This window comes from Tribolium castaneum, chromosome 3 (assembly GCF_031307605.1).
Source record: "Tribolium castaneum strain GA2 chromosome 3, icTriCast1.1, whole genome shotgun sequence".
In the NCBI taxonomy this organism is placed as follows: domain Eukaryota; kingdom Metazoa; phylum Arthropoda; class Insecta; order Coleoptera; family Tenebrionidae; genus Tribolium; species Tribolium castaneum.
In genome coordinates this window covers 8390813-8407984 of record NC_087396.1, presented here as the reverse complement: position 1 = coordinate 8407984, position 17172 = coordinate 8390813, and the positions used below count along the sequence as shown (strand labels likewise).

Below are 17172 nucleotides of genomic sequence, written 5' to 3'. Positions count from 1 at the left end.
TAGTGTGCGAGTTTGTCTCCTCTTAAAGCAGCCAGTTCTTTAACTATAAACTTTTTTCCAATTTTGTAACCTTGAACGTCTATAATCACTTCGTTCTCCATCACTATTAATATTAATTTAGACTTGTTTTACAGATTTTGTCAACGGTGTATATGTAAAGGCTCGATCACTAATGACTAATGCATATGCGGTGGTTCCCTCACTTATACCGGTGTCTGTATCAAATTCAATTCTCAGTGCAATAGACTGTGTTTGTAAACCAGTTTTTTGCATCGAACAATCAATTATGATTAGTGGATAACTGTCGAAAAACTGTGTAGGTGTAATGTGTGTTTCTTTTTTATCTGTATAATAGTATCGGGATCTAAAGTTTGTAAACATTTCATATAATATACCGAAATGGTGTTTTTTATATGAAATATTTAAATTTTCATACGGATATCGTTCATTATTTAGAAATACTCTCATATTGGTTATATCGCCTCTATCAAATTTACTCATATTTTTATCAAGTTGTCCTTCTCTATTGCTTTGAAGGCCAAAGATAATATAACGAGGTGTTTCAAATTTTGTAGAGATTTTCACAGGCCAACTACACTTTGTAGTATTTGTAAAGAGTGGCAGCGAATGAAGTTCCCAGCTTCTGTATGGTACTGCAATTTCTTTATCTTTTTCAATGGTTTTTGTCAATTTAACCTCTTCCTTTAAACCGGGCACAATATGTGGAACTAGCCATGCAATTTTATCAATTACAACTCGTGCTTTCTCATTTGTTGTACAAATTAATGCATTGACATCACTATTACTACGAATTAATATTAACTCTTGCGGTATGTTTAGCATTATATTTTTATAATCTTCTGCAAATCCTAATAGTCGATTTAATGGGATACATGCTTGAAAATATCCATCTATAGGTTTAGTGGCTTCTTCATTTAGATCCCAACCAGACATTGTTAATTTCAGACTTTCACTTTGATTTAATGATGCCAGATTTTTCATAGTTGTTGTAATACCTGGCTTTGTGTTTGTATCTACAGTTACTCCACTTACTTCATACCGTATTTCACTAAACAAAAAAGCGACACCATTATTTACAAACTTGGTTTCTGTTGCTGGTACAGTTTTATTGGTTGTCGCGTCGGTTTTAACCAATTGTCCCTCAATTAAAATTAAACTATCACATGGTAGTGTACACAAATCTTCTTGTAAAGGAATTCGAATTTCATCCGTGTTTTCATATCTGGCTGTATATGCCTCATGACTTTGAAATTTGTAACCTACCACACCTTCATCCCACTCAATACCCTTCTCAATATCGAACATTTTTTATGTGTATAATTCAAATCCTAATGATTTTAGAAACAGTTTATTTTTATTACTTAATTGTTGCACGGTTCGTTTCGTACTAACTGTTTTTCTACACTTTTGTTGCTTTTTATATGAGTCAGTTCTAAAACTAATACCCATTTTCTTCTTTCTTCTGCAAATGTAATCCAACTGTTACAGTCTCTTGTTGAAAATTGACCAACTTTTCATCTTGATCTATTATTTTAAGTGTAATATTTCTGATAGTTTTAACACTAATGGGTAGGTAAATCACATGATCTGGTGACTGTACTATTTTAAATCCAGGTGGAACGTTTGGAAAAAATTGATAAATTATGTGTACAGGTTCTCCATTTTTAAAACTTCCAATTGTAATATTACATTCAATCATAATCGAATTAAGTTTCATTATGTCTGCAATATTGTCCGAATCTTTTCCAACATTTTTCGGAACTATTTGACTATTAAATCCCAACACTGGTCCGATAGTATTTGGTTTGGTAAAGTCAACATCTTTTGTTGCTTTGATATGTGTATGTAATGTATTATTGTTTGCAGTAATATATAAGAGGTCATTACTGAATTGTTTTTCAATTACATGTTGTAAATAGTTGTTTATATCGGTTAATTGATAACAACCGGTCGGTATTTTAAATTCGACATCCCCGAAAAAGAATTTATTATTTTCTTCATCAATATTCGGTATACTGTTGTAGACTTCAAAATTTGTAACACCCAGTTCATAGACACCATCACTAACATCAATCGGTGGATTAAAGTCAGCACTTAGTATCGCTGATTTTCCTGTTAATACAAACAGCATCTTTGATTCGACTAAACTTATAATTTGCATGTGTGTCTATATAAAAACTTTAAACATAATTGTCCACAATTATATGAACCCATTTTCTGATATCCATCATAATTGTATGTAATGTTATTACCATCATTATCACTTTTGAAATAATTGATAATCTCTGTTGGAGGTTTTAAATTGCCCATACTATCAAAGTATAATATATTATTTTTATTTTTTACATATGCTGTCCAATGAGTTCCACTATTTTTTTCTTCATCTAAATTTATAATTCCTGTTTCATTTTTATGTATAAGTTTCGGTAATTTATTACGCATATATACACCTCTAAAATTTGGAATTTGTAATAGTCGAGCAAACTTTATTATTTCAATATTAGTGAGGGCGTGACGTGGTAATTTTACTGGGAGTTTTTTTTCTGATACCATTTATATGGACCAATGTAAAGACCTTTCCCTTTAGTTTTTCCTACACCTTTACCGCTACTCATTTCCATTGCTTTATTATGTCGCATAGTTTCCTCCAACATTTTTTTATCTACCGAAGCTTTATTTACAGCAGTCGCTATCCCTGCAGCTCCTCCTCCTAAAGCGCCTAGAGCACCTAATAGTGGTAATAGGAATGGTAAAAAACCACCATATTTAGGAGCAACTAGAATTCGTTGTTTTTTTGTCTTCTTTTTTTTACCCTTTTTACTTTTAGCTCCCATTCCGAATTTTACTTTGCCTTTCATTATACCAGCAATTGCTAATGCAGCTGCTTTTTCCCCAAACGATGCGTCTTTTGCTTTTAAACGTTCAACTGCTTTACTTAATAATAACTTATCTGCTTCGTGTCGTTTTTGCAAATTAGTTTCGTTGGCGTACGATATATCGTGTTCTTTACAAGCCTGATCTAATTTATTTCTACCACTATGTCCAAGTGCAATTCGTTCTTGTAATTTGGTTCCAGGGCCACAAAACTGATAACCCGGTATATGTAATTCAATGGGTAATTTATTTATTAATTTATTTATTAGACCCCAACCTCTCTTTGTCAGAGTTGAATCAATACTATGTTGAGAATCACAAGTCTGTTTATTATATAACTTCATTTATTTACTTTTATCCATACACCAAAAGAACAATCTAGATACTAATTTAATCTAAGGTTACAAGTTGTTTATATCTAATTTCTACTCTTATTAACTAACTAACATTCTATACCACTATCACAGCTACTTGATGAGTCGTCAGAATCATAGTCATCAGAATCATAAAACATCATTTGTCGCTCTCTACTAAAATACCATATTTTAACAGTCATTTTGTTTATTAAATTATTTCCACACAACTGAGAATTCTGTCCTATTACTGTATTACACCAAAAACACTTGTAGTTTAACACTGAAGTCACATGTAGATGACAAATGTGAAATCTCACTGCCATAATCTTCACACATTTCAAACAAAAGAATTTTCTGTTACTACAGTCCTTTGGAGACAGGCAAAAGAGCATGTAGCAGTAAGGATCTGAAAACATTTAAAACTTAATTTCTACAAGTACATACAATTTCATATTACATACCATTGTCAACTTCCATTATGCTGATTTAAGTTAGTGGTATATAGCTATAATTTTTTGGGCATTTTCCGGATCCACTTGGCTAGCTGTGTAGCACGGAGTTTTACACTTATGACAAAGGAAACCATATTTTCTAAGTAACTCTTTAAATTCTTCTTCATTACAAGTAATGTCAATACTTAAAGAATTATTCCACCCATCTGGATTAATAATAGAAATGTCCTTAGTACTACACTGTTCACACACAACCACTCTATTAAAGAAACGTTCCCAACCACCTTCCAAAGATATGTGTCCTAACTGGTTGTGGAAACACGTTTCTTCCACTATTATGACACCTTCACAAGTAAAACGATACCACATTTTTTTACTACTTTAATATTGAGAAATACTTATTAGATACTGTTTTTGAATTTGTATTGAATTCTATATATATTAGCTGCAGTGACCTTGAATGATAAATAAAGAGGGAAGTTGTTGGCCTTGCAAAAGTGGGGACCTTGGCCTTGAAAACATCAAGGTCCAATATTGCCTTGGCCTTGAAGTGGTGGGGGAAGTGGGAGGGATTGGCCTTGAAAAAGTAAGAGAGAGAACGAGTGGCCTTGAAAGAAAGAGAGGGAAAATGGGCGGGGTCAAACTCAAGGTCAAGGTTGTGTTGTGTTGTCCCCCCATTCGTTATCTACTGTTTCCAAATAACACTTGTATGCATAGGTATTATTTGGAGGAGAAATAAGTTTTTGATAACAGAGTTTGAGAAAGATCTAAGTAATCTTCCCCTGCAGGCACAACAAACTCAAGAGGACTATTTTCAGATATGCTTGATACACTTTTGTAATGCACCCACCCATTGGCCACTTTCAATACTTGTTTGTGTCGGTGGTAAGGCAAATAAATCAAGTTCACTTTTAGCGCACTTACAATTATGAGAATGTAAAAAAGACATTTCTAAGCAAAAATATCCTTATAACGACTTTTAAAGAACGTATGATTTTCATTTTGCAAACGCTTTCATTTTACAGCACCAGATTCAACCAAATTGTCTATTTTAGTTTCGGCTTTACGTTTTAAATTTTCAACTGATTCATTTACACGTGATTTGAATGCTTCTTTAATGAGTACTTCATTAATAACATCACCCAGAATATTTGATCCACTACGTAACGTTTCTTTTCCAATTGTTTTAATACCACTCTTCAACAATGGCATAACTGTTCGAAAAAGGCCTTTTAAAAAACTACCAATTTCATGAGCACTTTGATAGCTAACACCTCGGTAAATCACGCCTACACCCGCACCAGCTTGATTAACATAATAATCATAATAATGACATGGAGCCATTATAAAATCTTTTTAAAATGAAGTTTAACACACACAATTTCAAATAGAAATGGCACTTTTTCACCACTCGCATTCCTTATATCAATTTCAATATTTTCAAATTCTCTTTTTAACATAGGCACGTAATGTGGTTGAGAAAAAGTCACTGTGTGATCAGTACCATAAACGTAACGCTTATTATCAATAACCACTACGCCAATTACTTTAGCAAAAATATCGCCAATCAGTTGAGGTTCAATTATATCACTATAAACAAAAAGTTGTGAAGGAATGCCTAATATGGTGTTTGACGGATATGATGATTGTTTATTTAACATATTTGCATCAGGCTCAAAACCTAATTGCATATTCAATTTTGGAGAACATGATAAAGATATTCACTCCTTACTACTGCTAGATACAGAAATTTTTTTTGAAGCAGCGTCTAAAGTAAATTGCACATTTTCCTTTATTAAAATATTCGTTGAATTAAGAACCGTCAGAATAGATTTAATTGAGTCGTAATTTCCAGCTTCTATTTTAGTCTTAATTCTTAAAAACAATTTTCCCTATTATAATATCGTTTATAAATTCCTTTGGATTGTCGTATCCACGTCTACGTGTTTGATCTTGCAACCATCCAGATACTCGATCGTTATGTACAAAATCGTCAATTACCAATATCCCTTGACTGATAATAATTGCCAAATTATATTCATAAACACAATAAATTATATTATCGCCATCGTTAACTGTTAAAAATGTACAAGGATATTGTATTTCAGAAAGTCCCACACTCCATTCACCATCTAGATGAATTGTTTTCGGCAATTGCGTGTATAAATGAGTTGTCGTATTTTCATGAAAATAATTCTTTGAACTGTTTGATATCAATGTTAAATAAAACACACTGTAGTTATTCATATTGCTGTTAAATAATTGCACGGAATCCACGTGTTAAACTTTGGAGGATAATTTTTCCACTGAACGAAAACTTCACACTCCTTTTTTATAGCGTTTCTTTATAACTCTCTCAATTTGAAAATTATTTGATGCATCATACGTCACACGTGGTAATTCTGCTTCGTAAAATACACCTTCAATTGGTTCATTTATTAAATGGTTTTTCTTGTACACTATAGGACCTCTCATTATAACATCAGTTGTTTTAAAAATTTCTTCACTCCAATTGTTCATATAGCCTTTTTCAAATACATGTTTGTATTTAGTTATTCTTACAAAATCACCAGTTTTGTACAAGTGTTTACGTTTGGTCTTTTTTTTCTTTTCAATCTTCGATTCATTATGTTGTCATAAACAATTAAAATATTATCTGGGTTGACATCAACTGGTGCCATTTTAATCGTTGTATGATAGGAGTTATTATAGGATTTTACAAGATTATAGGACTTCTTTACCAGATTTCGTATGTAAAGGCTTTACCCATGCAAACTTTGAAAAAACATCAATCACTGTTAAAAGATAATTTACATCTTGATTACGTTTAGCTAAATTTCGCATGTCAATCAAGTCCGCTTGAAACAGATCATCGATACTGGTTACATGATAGCAATTTCTGGTAAATCGGTGACTAACTTGTTTATGTAACGTGTAAGATTCTTCACTTTCCAACCATTTTTGAATGTCGTTCTTTGATAAATCCGTAAATTTAGATAATTTATTTATACCAGAAAAACTAATTGGCTCAGCATGTGTAGAATATCCGTTTTTGTAAAGCATTCTTTTTTTTTCAAGCATTAATCACTATGAGGAGTATACGGGGACCAATTCAGTCTTGTTCGTCGTCGTCGTTTCACTCTAGGTTGTACTTCTTCTTTACTATCAGGTGTAGAGATTGATGTATTCATTTTCGCTTTTTCTTCTTCTTGAATTTTTGTTCCACTTTTTTTATTTATATACTTCAATCGTTTCGAGTTAACCACAAGTGCACGAGGAACATTTATCTTATATAAAATTTCAGCAAAATTTTGCCATCCGGCGGGTTCAACTGATGATTTACTACTCTTCATTAAATCAGTAATCAAATCAATTATATTTGAACCATGGATCATGTCATCGTTATAAAAAACATTACCCTTTTCATTCCATGTAACACCATTGTTTATTAAAATATTTAGTAAAGCTTGAGCTTTAGATTGTAAGGCCTTTGGAAGAGCTGTCAAAATGCTTTGATTAAAATTATAGTCACTTTGTTCAGGTTGATTTTCAGCTTCATGTTCAATCAACGGGATTGCAATTCACGTCCAAAATTTATAATTTTTAAATATTTTTGTAGCGTCTGATTGTACAGTGTCCATTTATCGTTATCATTAATATTTTTAAATCCAATATTTTTAGCATTTCAGAGTCTAGCTGATTTATAATATTGCTTGACTTAGAAGAACTTTTCCCAATAATGTATTATGGGGACGAGTCGAATTGGTTCCCGTCGGTCAGGTAGGTCAGATAAACAGATTAAAGTATTATGATAACAGAAATGGCATTTGTATGTGTATGAACAAATTTACAAGTTCCAAAACGTTCAAAAACAAATCGTATTTTAACAATTTAAAGGCTGTGGATAAATATTTCTTCGAGTATTCAAGTACTTCCAAAACGATGGAGAAGGCGCATAGAACTTAATGGGTACTATGTCGAAAAATGTTAAAATTATATTTGTAATTTGTCTCCATTTTGATGCTTTAATAGTATTAATAGACATATTAACTAACGCAACGTCATCATGTGAGATGTCTTAATAGTCATTACTTGACGAAACATTTTACGAAATTTACAGGAGAGCATTGGGCTTAAAAAATTACATTCTCATTTTTTTAAATAACCAGTTAGCCATAAATAAATGAAATTTGTTGTTGGATTTTGTGCCAAGAAAATAATTATTTGAACATTTCTACCAACTTTAAATCTAAAATATAAACATATTTTTGACTTAATCCTTTCTATCTACCTGCTCATGCGGGAGCCAATTCGACCATTACCCGGGAACCAATTCGACCATCACCTTTTACAGAATTATACTTATAGAGATTATTGGGAACCAATTCGACCACGACCGTATTATGAGCACACTCACATATACAATGCACTAGATTTTTGTCAGCAGAATTTAAAGTTTACGGTATTCAGGCTTAGCTTTATGTAAAATTTTCAGAAGTTCTGCATTCCTTTCCAACATTCGCGACATCTCACACAATACTGATGATCACATTAGTTGTTTCTCAATTTATAGTTTTTCTTAGGGATGTATACGTAAGAAGGTCCTTCATCAGGATTTTTAAAATACACAATATAATTTGCATTTAATGATATATTATGACCTTTTCCCTGATGAAATAAATTTTGTGTAATGTAAAAGACTGTGACGGGCCAAACTGGCCCTCCTTAATTAACGCAGGTCACGACCCTCCCGGGGTACCAACGGAAAAGGAACAGACAAGCAATGTAACATTTATGAACACGTGCTAGATGGTTAAAAATCACGGGAAATTAAAACAAAGCCCAACAAAATAAGTACGCAAAGTCAAACGTCTGGGGCACATCCAGGCTGAGTAAACTGAATAGTAGTTCACTAAAATGCATTAAAATGCACCCTCCAAAAGTTAAAAACAATGTCGAATAAAAAACCGTCTGGGACACGAGAAAGGAAGCACAGCGCAACACCAACAGGAAATTCGCCAACTTATTTAACCTCGGGGTTGACCAAATTTACAATCAATGAGGGATGAGTAGGGGACCGAAGTAACGAGTTAAATTAAAAACAAAAATCAAAGTAAGAAGTACCGAGCGGTTACGGGAGTGCCTTAGTGTTCCCAAAAATTCCTATGGTGATCAACTGTTTTAAGTGACAATTGTGTTGTATTGCGCAAAAAGCCCTAAGTGCCCTAATTTTGGATTTTTTCATCGAGGCAACTTCGCATGATGCATTGTGAGTTTTGGTCGATTTGAATTCTCTTTACTCCGAGCATGGATCGTTATCAGATCTTTCGTATTTTGGTTTATGCTTTGTCGGACTTTGTTGCGATATTTTTCCATGTTTATGACACCGAACAGACTCAGTAATAGTTACAAGTCAGGAAAATACAGTGAACACTAGCGGGCGGCTTGCAAAATGATAGATGTTAAAGATAAGTAAATTATTCCTTTTCTCGAGGTGGCCAGAGTTTCTCACGTTGTTCGACATGGACTTGGTTGTAAAAATTTTCATAAATACCTGTCGAGCGTTGCGAGGTTGTAAATTACCTAACAAAATCGGCGGACGCTTCCTGTTTATTTGATCGATTCGAATGCGGTTGCGATTGATAAATGAACGAAACTTTGTTGGAATTTTAAGAATAAATAAACTTTCAGTACTGCATTTGTTAGAACTAGCATCAACCTAGGCTTAAGCGTGGTATTCGGTAATTTCATATACTCAATTCGGTGACGGGTATTTGGTGAATCAGTCCGGAACCGCTTCCATGAGAAGCGGCGATTCCCAATAGATTTAGTATTTGCTTTATTGATGCAAGCATACTTGTTAACTTTTGTACTTCTCAAGTATGTTAATTAAATTATTTATTAGTGAGTACTTCTTTAATTTGACTGCCTCAATCTTTCCCAAATAATTGTTTCCGCAACATAGCCGGAAGACCTACCTTAATTAAATGTTTTTCGCTCTGGTGGCGACTACCACTCGGCCCCGAATTATTAAACTTAATCATAGTTTAATTACCCGCTACAAGACGTTAAGATTCCGATGATGACTGCTTTTAGTAAAAATATCAACAACACGACCATTCGCCTCTCTCAGCAAATCATCGATAATTATCAATGTTGGGTGTTCAGAATCAAAATCGCTCATGTCAGGAATACCTTGATGATACTCAATTTGCAAATTTTCCGCTTTAACATTACTTTCATATAAGGGTTGCCATTCATTGTAAAACCAAACAATACGGTGAAACTTTACATCACACTCAAGTGTCTCAAAAATCGCGTTATAAAGTATGATTTACCACAAGCTGTAGGACAAGCCACAATTGCTGTAAACGGTGCTTTGAAGCGTAGGTCCATTGCAATTAATCGTGTTATAATACCGTTTAATACTAACACAAGAATAATCATACTGTATGATTTATAAAGGGTAAAAAGGTAAGCTTTTTTTTTGTTTAAACATGTATTTTCTATTATTGGTAATTTTACAAACAGTTATAGTCATTGTGGTCTCTATAATAAGCAACTCTAGCATTTACGTCCGTTTTAACATTAACAGGCATTTTTAATATTATTTCATACAATACACCATTATCATCGTACCTATTTTAATTACATCAAAAAGTGTTTCATTAAATTTAGATGGGTCCTTCGACAACATTTCTAAAGCAACATTATTTATAAAACTACTGTAACAGGGATAACTTTTGTACTGAATCTTTCGTCCTTGTAAAACATTTAATAAGTGATCATCCATTTTTGTCAAAACTCTAATGGTCTCAATTGATAAGAATAAACATTTATACACAGACAGTAACGTCGGTAAAAATTTACATGTTTACACTTTATAGCCACGTAATCACTTAATACGGCGAAAATTTGTCCCTCCAGCACTGATTCGAGCCCGCACTCCAACACTTTACGCATGTCTTGCACAAATTCGGTAAAAGTATCCATCGAAAAAATTGCTGCTGATGTTATGAATCTTCAGCACTGGACGATAATCTTCGAGCGGTTTAACCCCAATTGATACAAACTTACTGCCGGACCTTGTTATCGGGTACACAGTCTCGCGGATCAGACGATGTTTTTCATTAGCTATCATTCACTCCAGTTTTTCCCTTTCATCTTTTTCCACTTTATCAAACAGCTGGATCAACGACTGCCCCAACGATGAATCAGACCATTCGTCAGGGGTTATTACATCTTGGGGCGTGTAACTAGGAATTGGAGAACTAACAAGTGCCCTAGATTTCACTGCAGAAGAAGTTGATGGAAGTGGTACCGTCGCTTTTTCGATGACTTCCTGCGGTTTCAGACGCTTAGGAGCCGATTTTTTCAATAGAGTTAGAGAGATACGTTTTCCAGTCATCTAAGACAAATTAATTATGTATTTAACATAATTATGTATACATATTATATAATGTTTAATAACTTACCTTGAATTTTAACCAGGAGACAGGAGATCTTCTTCGGAAAAAACACACTTGAACAGTACAACAATGAGTATTTCTCTTGAATTTTTCAAGCCTTTTATAGGAAACTTAAAGTACAGTTGAAACCATATTGCAGCGATGTAAAAGTACAGCGTCACTTAAAATTCCACGGACAAGATATATTGTTATGATGACAGGTGCATAATGGGACCCTTTTGTGAAACCATATACCGCAATGTAAAAAGTACAGCGCACATATCTTAAAAATCTTATTCTTTATGAGACAGGTGGTTGATTGGGCCCTCACAAATGTGCCGCCTTTACTACTTGAATTGTTATGCTGGTAAATCGAGTAATAATTTAGAAACATTAACATATTATAATTAAATGTAACTTACTAGATACAGGGGCATCGTTGAATTTCGTCGAATGTTATTGACACTTCCACCGCCACGTTCTTGATTCGACAAGTCTAAAAAATAAAGCGGCATTTAGATATACATTTGAAGCATTGCTTTCCATAATTGATAATATTTTCTTGATAAATTCAATAACTAACACCTTCGTTATTATTATTTACTTAAAACATATAGCCAAGGTAAATTTGAAATAAGAACTTACTTAATGTATTATGTTGCTTAGATGTCGATGGTACCAGATTTTCGTAATCAATCTCTTCTTCTCCTTCGATAACACGGTTATTACAAGGTGATTGAAGAGTGAAATTTTCGATATAGAAATTATTCATATCTGTAAATGAATGTTGTTAAAAATTGTTACTAGGTACCATCAATATTAAACGAACCAAGGAGGTTAGAACGTCCTTGAAACGAACCATTTTCTTCAACGCTATTGTTCAACATCTTATCAGCTTGAGTTGTGAATGAATTTGTCGTTGAAATATTTTGTTTCTCTTGATTTTCTAGATTTTGATTTAATTTATTATAGCGCAATTTAAAAATATTGTTTAAAATCACTTACCATATAAACGCAGCTTGTCCACCAAGGCTGCGTAAAGAGTTTTTTCCAACTCATTTAATGAGCCACTTTCAAAAATTATTTTTGAGTTCACACAATTTACAGCACTTCTTAAATAATTTGCCGACTTCAGCGTTCTGTATTGAAACATATGCAATATGTTTGTTATGGTAAGCGACTGTAAATATTCCGTAAACGATTCCATTACACATACACATACGACAGCACGACACGATGCACAAGACAAGAGTTGAGATGAAGAAATAATAACAAGAAATTTCGGGTGCTTTTATTTAGACAACCAACCCTTCTACATTTTTTCCTTGTACCTATCGTAAACTAAACACTTGTCACTTTTTAATGTCCATAATTGCTTATCCAAATGGCTCCACTAATAAATAGAAATTATGGTCACATAGCTAAAGGGATGACGACATACCATTTTCAGTGAAAAATAATGCTAATGATCTTAAAAGGTTTACTAAATTAAGTTTATTAAGGTTTACTAGTAAACCTATGGCACCAAAGTAATTAGACGCTATTTTCTCTCTCTCTCTCTACATGGGCACATACATAGGCACACCTTTTTATCTAGTCTCTTATTATAAATCAATTATATGGGTTTAAACATTTATTTAATTCTTAAATACAATTATAAACATCTTATGAGCCCTGATAATAATAAGCAATCTTATTATTCACATCCCTCTTAACACTTAAGGTAGCTTTAATATGATTTCATATAATACGCCATTATCATCGTACAGTTCTTTAATCACACTAAAAAGTTTTTCATCATACGTATTATTATTCTTGGACATCATAGCCAAAGTAACAGTGTTAATGAAATTTTTATAACAGGGAAAACACTTGTGCTGAATCCTTCGCGCATGTAAAATATTTAAAAAGTGATCACTCATTTTGATTATTGGTCTTAGACTTGTAATTGATAAGTATAAATTTGTATACACAGATGGTCACCTGGGAACAAATTGCACGGTACTCTGTTTCGACATAATCATCACATAATCACTCAATAGGCAAAAAAGCTGACCTTCCTTTACTAATTCCGCTTCTGAATCTAACACCTTACTCACATCTTTTATAAATTCGATGAAAGTTTCCAGCGACAAAGTTATTACACCCGATAGGTCAGCGTTGTGAATTTTTAGCACTGGCCTATAATTTTTTAGTGGTTGGATGCCGATTGAAACAATTTTGCTATCCGACAACGGATAAACAATTTCCTGGATGAGATGCTATTTTTCATCATATGTCGCCCGTTCCATTTTTGCGCTTTCATCTTTCTCGATCTTATCACAAAATTGGTTCATCGCTTGCTCAATCCGACCATTCCGCAGGGGTTATTAGAAGTACAGTTTGTAATGAACCGGGGTTTGTTTCATGTGCCGTTTTTTCAAGATCAGATTCCATCATTGAAACTGCCTGAAGCACCGAAACAAAGCCACCTTGACATACTGCAGAATTTAATGGAACTGTTGAGGATGGTAGTGATGGTGGTGGTGGTGGTGGTGATGGTGATGGTGACGGCGATGGTAATGGCGGCGACGGTGAGGCTGGCGACGGTGAGGCTGGCGACGATAGTCATCGTAGGGACGACGATGGTTACGACGATGATGGCGACGATGATGGCTACGCTAACGGCGATTGTGATAGTATTACAACGTCGACTTCTTCTGCTTTGACAGCATCCAGCTCTCTTTGATATGCTTCGGTGATGACTTCTTTAGAGACATAAGCGATCGACTTTTTTCAGAAATCTAATTTAAATAAATCAATTATTAATTAACAATTACATAATATGTAATTTAACAATTGATTTGTGTATATGATCGAATATGCTTAAAAACTTACCATGAATTTTTTGCAAACATTTTTTTCTTCTTCAGCAACAACAATTCACTTAAACAACACAACGTTGAATATTTTTCTTGAAATATTTTTCACCCCTCAAATGAACTTAAAGTATAGCGGTCATTAAATTTCCACGGACCATGGCCTCCTTGATGTATGGAGACAACTTCGTTGTTCAGGCCTGGCGCATCGTTAAGTTCGGCTGATTCTCCACTGGCGCTGCATTTAGCGGACTGACGTTTATTTGACAAATACCATTTTTGAGGTTAAAGACTAATAAATTTGAAAGATGTAAGTGTGCATTCGTGAAATACGTTGAAAATGTGAGGATAATTCTAAAGGTATGCCCTGAATGAACGTTTGGATAGTGTAACTTTTGCAGGAAATCATTTTACGATCATTAGGATTTTTTATTTTCAGCTTCAGAAGATATACAAATTATGTTAAGGTGAATTGATTGTTCAACGTTTATAAGTATTTTAAGCATAACCTACGGCACTAGTACGCAGACACAGATGCAGAGAAAACGATGTTTCAAAGAACCTTCCATTTATTATGCATACTCTATGGTTTTACCAATGGTTAAGGTTGAATGCGTTACAAATCTGTGATTTTTAAGACATGGCTTAAGTTTTCTGAAAGGTATTTGCAACCTTTTAACCAGCAGATATTTGCAATACATTGTTTAGGCAAATGAAACTATTTTGCACACACGTATTTTCGAAACCTGCTATTGTTAATTTAGTTTTAGTAAAATGTACAAAGAAAGTCGTTTTTTTCAAATGAAATGGTTTAAAAAAGCTCGATCCAGCGTTCTTCTGCTAGAGTGTGTCTGAACCGTCCGTTCCAAAGTCCCTGTCCGGACCTCTGCTCACTCTCAAGCACCGCTCGTGGATCACCAAACTCCCGAAAAAAATCTACTACTTTATAAATTTTTTTGAGTTTTTGTATTTAGAAATTATCAATTACATTGTGGGCCCTTTTTCGCCTTATCTTCTGCTGATTGTACTTGTTAAATTCAATTTTTTTTCGGATTTAACCTCACAAATGCTATTTGTCACATAAACGTCAGTGCGCTAAATAGGGCGCCATCTACGGTTTCGAAAAAACCGCTGAAGCTTATCGATGCGCCAGGCCTGAACAACGAAGTTGTCTCCATACATCAAGGAGGCCATGCCACGGACAAATGTTGTTATGAAAAAGATAGCACACTTAACTTATGAATCCTATCTTTGATTTAACCCTAATTATATTAACATAATGTCGGCTACCTGCTCTCGAATTTTTCGAGATCATATACCGCAATGTAAAAAGTACAGCGCACATAGCGTATCAATCTTATTTTTTTAAGCGACAAGGGGTTGATTGGCCCCTCACAAATGTGCCGCCTTTACTACTTCGAGGTATAATCTTGGACTTTTTTTACACTGATAACGCAAACAATTTCATTTCGTTTGTGTAACGTTTTGCTGATGGTTGCAGCTTATGATTTCGAAACTATCGATCAATAAATTTCTTGATTATCAAATTTAATGAATCATAAATTACTTCAAACTTATCATTTTCAGATAAAAATTTTAATTCCATCAATAAGATTGATCGCGTTTTTTTTTGACAAAACAGTTTTCAGTTTCGAAATCCTCGACAAGGTGCACGACATCAATTGTTTGTGGGCGTCAGGTCATTATCTTTTAAACCAATTATTAAAAGAATTCCTTTTCGCTTGGAAGTAGGTATCCAAATAATTTTGAAACGTTTCAGACAGAAAAGAGTACGACCCCTTCAGTAGCTGCGAATGAACAACTTGATTGAATATCTTCAGTAACGATATTTGAAACTGGTAAAATTCCTTTTACAGACTCAAATTTTTGACACTGTTCATTCACTGCTAAATCAGGCTTCGTTAATGAAGGAAGTTCTTCACTTACATCACATTCGAGAACTTTTGAATCACAGCATGGTTGTGCGTTGTCTTGTATTTCTACTTTTTATGTTCTACTACTTATGTCAATGTTTATAACAACTTTATAGTGTAAAGTAGGTGTTCTATCTGTAGAGACAAACATACGGCCGGCAAGGTGATTTTTTACACCGGTACACGTCTCAATATGTTATCTTTTCCAAATTTTAAGTAAATTTGCAAAAACAAAAAAATTGTTTTATTTTGAATTCTGTTACCTGTTAAAATTAACACACGTATTTCTGTTATTCTGCACTTTTGGTACCCACGGTTGGGTACACGTTTTGTCACGTTACTTTTCCAATTTTGAGGTAATTTTGTGAAACTTAAAAATTACAAAATGAAATAATGTTTTATTTGGTGAGCTCTATTACCTTTTAAAATTAACACGTATTTCTGATACATCCTGTTTTTTATTAGAATTATTAGCTGTTTTAAAATTAGTAAATGCCAATCGGAATACCTGATCGGAAATTTGCCCTTCAAAAAAATTTTTTTGTGATGTGTCAGGAATAATAAAACTTGAGCAAACCATTCATAAAATTTAATATTTTACTATAAATATAAATTAATAAGATAAATAAAACGACTGCGACTAACAACGATACAACAATTTAGTATAAAACATCATTAAAATAATCACTAACACATTAAACGTTAACTTGGATATTGGTGTGGTTATCATTTTCAGAACCGTAAAATTCAACCGGATTTTCATATTCATGTTGTCCGGGTTTAAGAATCGACCTATCGAATTCATCTGTGTGCAAACCATAGCCCGGATTATGAAACTTCATGCTAGAAAAGAGATTTGTAGAGAACAAAAAACACAGAACACCACACAAACCTAATCACGTTAAAGGTTCCACTGTTGCGTCTTTTTATCAAATAGTAAAGAACAGCACCAAAAGTGACCAAACAGATGGAAATCATCACACCGGCAATCACAGGCCCCAAATTTGAACTTGCGTAATTATTTACGTAATGGAGAGCTTTTACTCTTCTTCCATCATCATTTGCTTCCCTCTAGAAAACAAAGAAAACAATAATAGATTCAATACAGAGATACAGAGAGTACATCATACGGGATGTGATACACCGGGTGAGTATCTTTCATTCTTCAAAAACTAATTGTCTATTTTAATTATAAGGGTCAAAAATTCAGAAAAACATTATTCACATGC

General features: G+C 33.6%; 1 protein-coding gene, 1 long non-coding RNA gene and 1 other non-coding gene across 4 annotated transcripts in view; all 3 read right to left on the bottom strand.

Annotated features, from left to right (window-relative positions):
- Positions 1-3221: 3221 nt before the first annotated feature.
- On the bottom strand, positions 3222-4395 carry LOC135265662 (uncharacterized). The gene is made up of 2 exons (XR_010333412.1): positions 3713-4395; positions 3222-3657 (listed from the first exon to the last, which is right to left on the bottom strand). It is a non-coding gene; the product is annotated as an uncharacterized LOC135265662 (long non-coding RNA).
- Positions 4396-10098: 5703 nt separating this feature from the next.
- LOC103313163 (uncharacterized) lies at positions 10099-14148 on the bottom strand. Its single transcript, XR_511477.3, has 7 exons — positions 14029-14148; positions 12157-13934; positions 11981-12097; positions 11797-11925; positions 11574-11647; positions 11179-11515; positions 10099-11111 (listed from the first exon to the last, which is right to left on the bottom strand). It is a non-coding gene; the product is annotated as an uncharacterized LOC103313163 (transcript).
- Positions 14149-16517: 2369 nt separating this feature from the next.
- The window catches only part of yl (yolkless), a 66308-nt gene continuing 65653 nt past the window's right edge, over positions 16518-17172 (bottom strand). Inside the window, exons 13-14 of one of the 2 annotated variants that reach the window (XM_015982236.2) lie at positions 16836-17014; positions 16518-16786 (exon numbers count right to left, since the gene is read on the bottom strand). In XM_015982236.2, coding sequence (XP_015837722.1) covers positions 16639-16786; positions 16836-17014 — 327 coding nt within the window. In that variant the 3' untranslated portion in view covers positions 16518-16638. Of the gene's footprint in view, positions 16787-16835; positions 17015-17172 lie in introns of those variants that run through there. The other variant, XM_064355926.1, reaches the window with a different exon arrangement.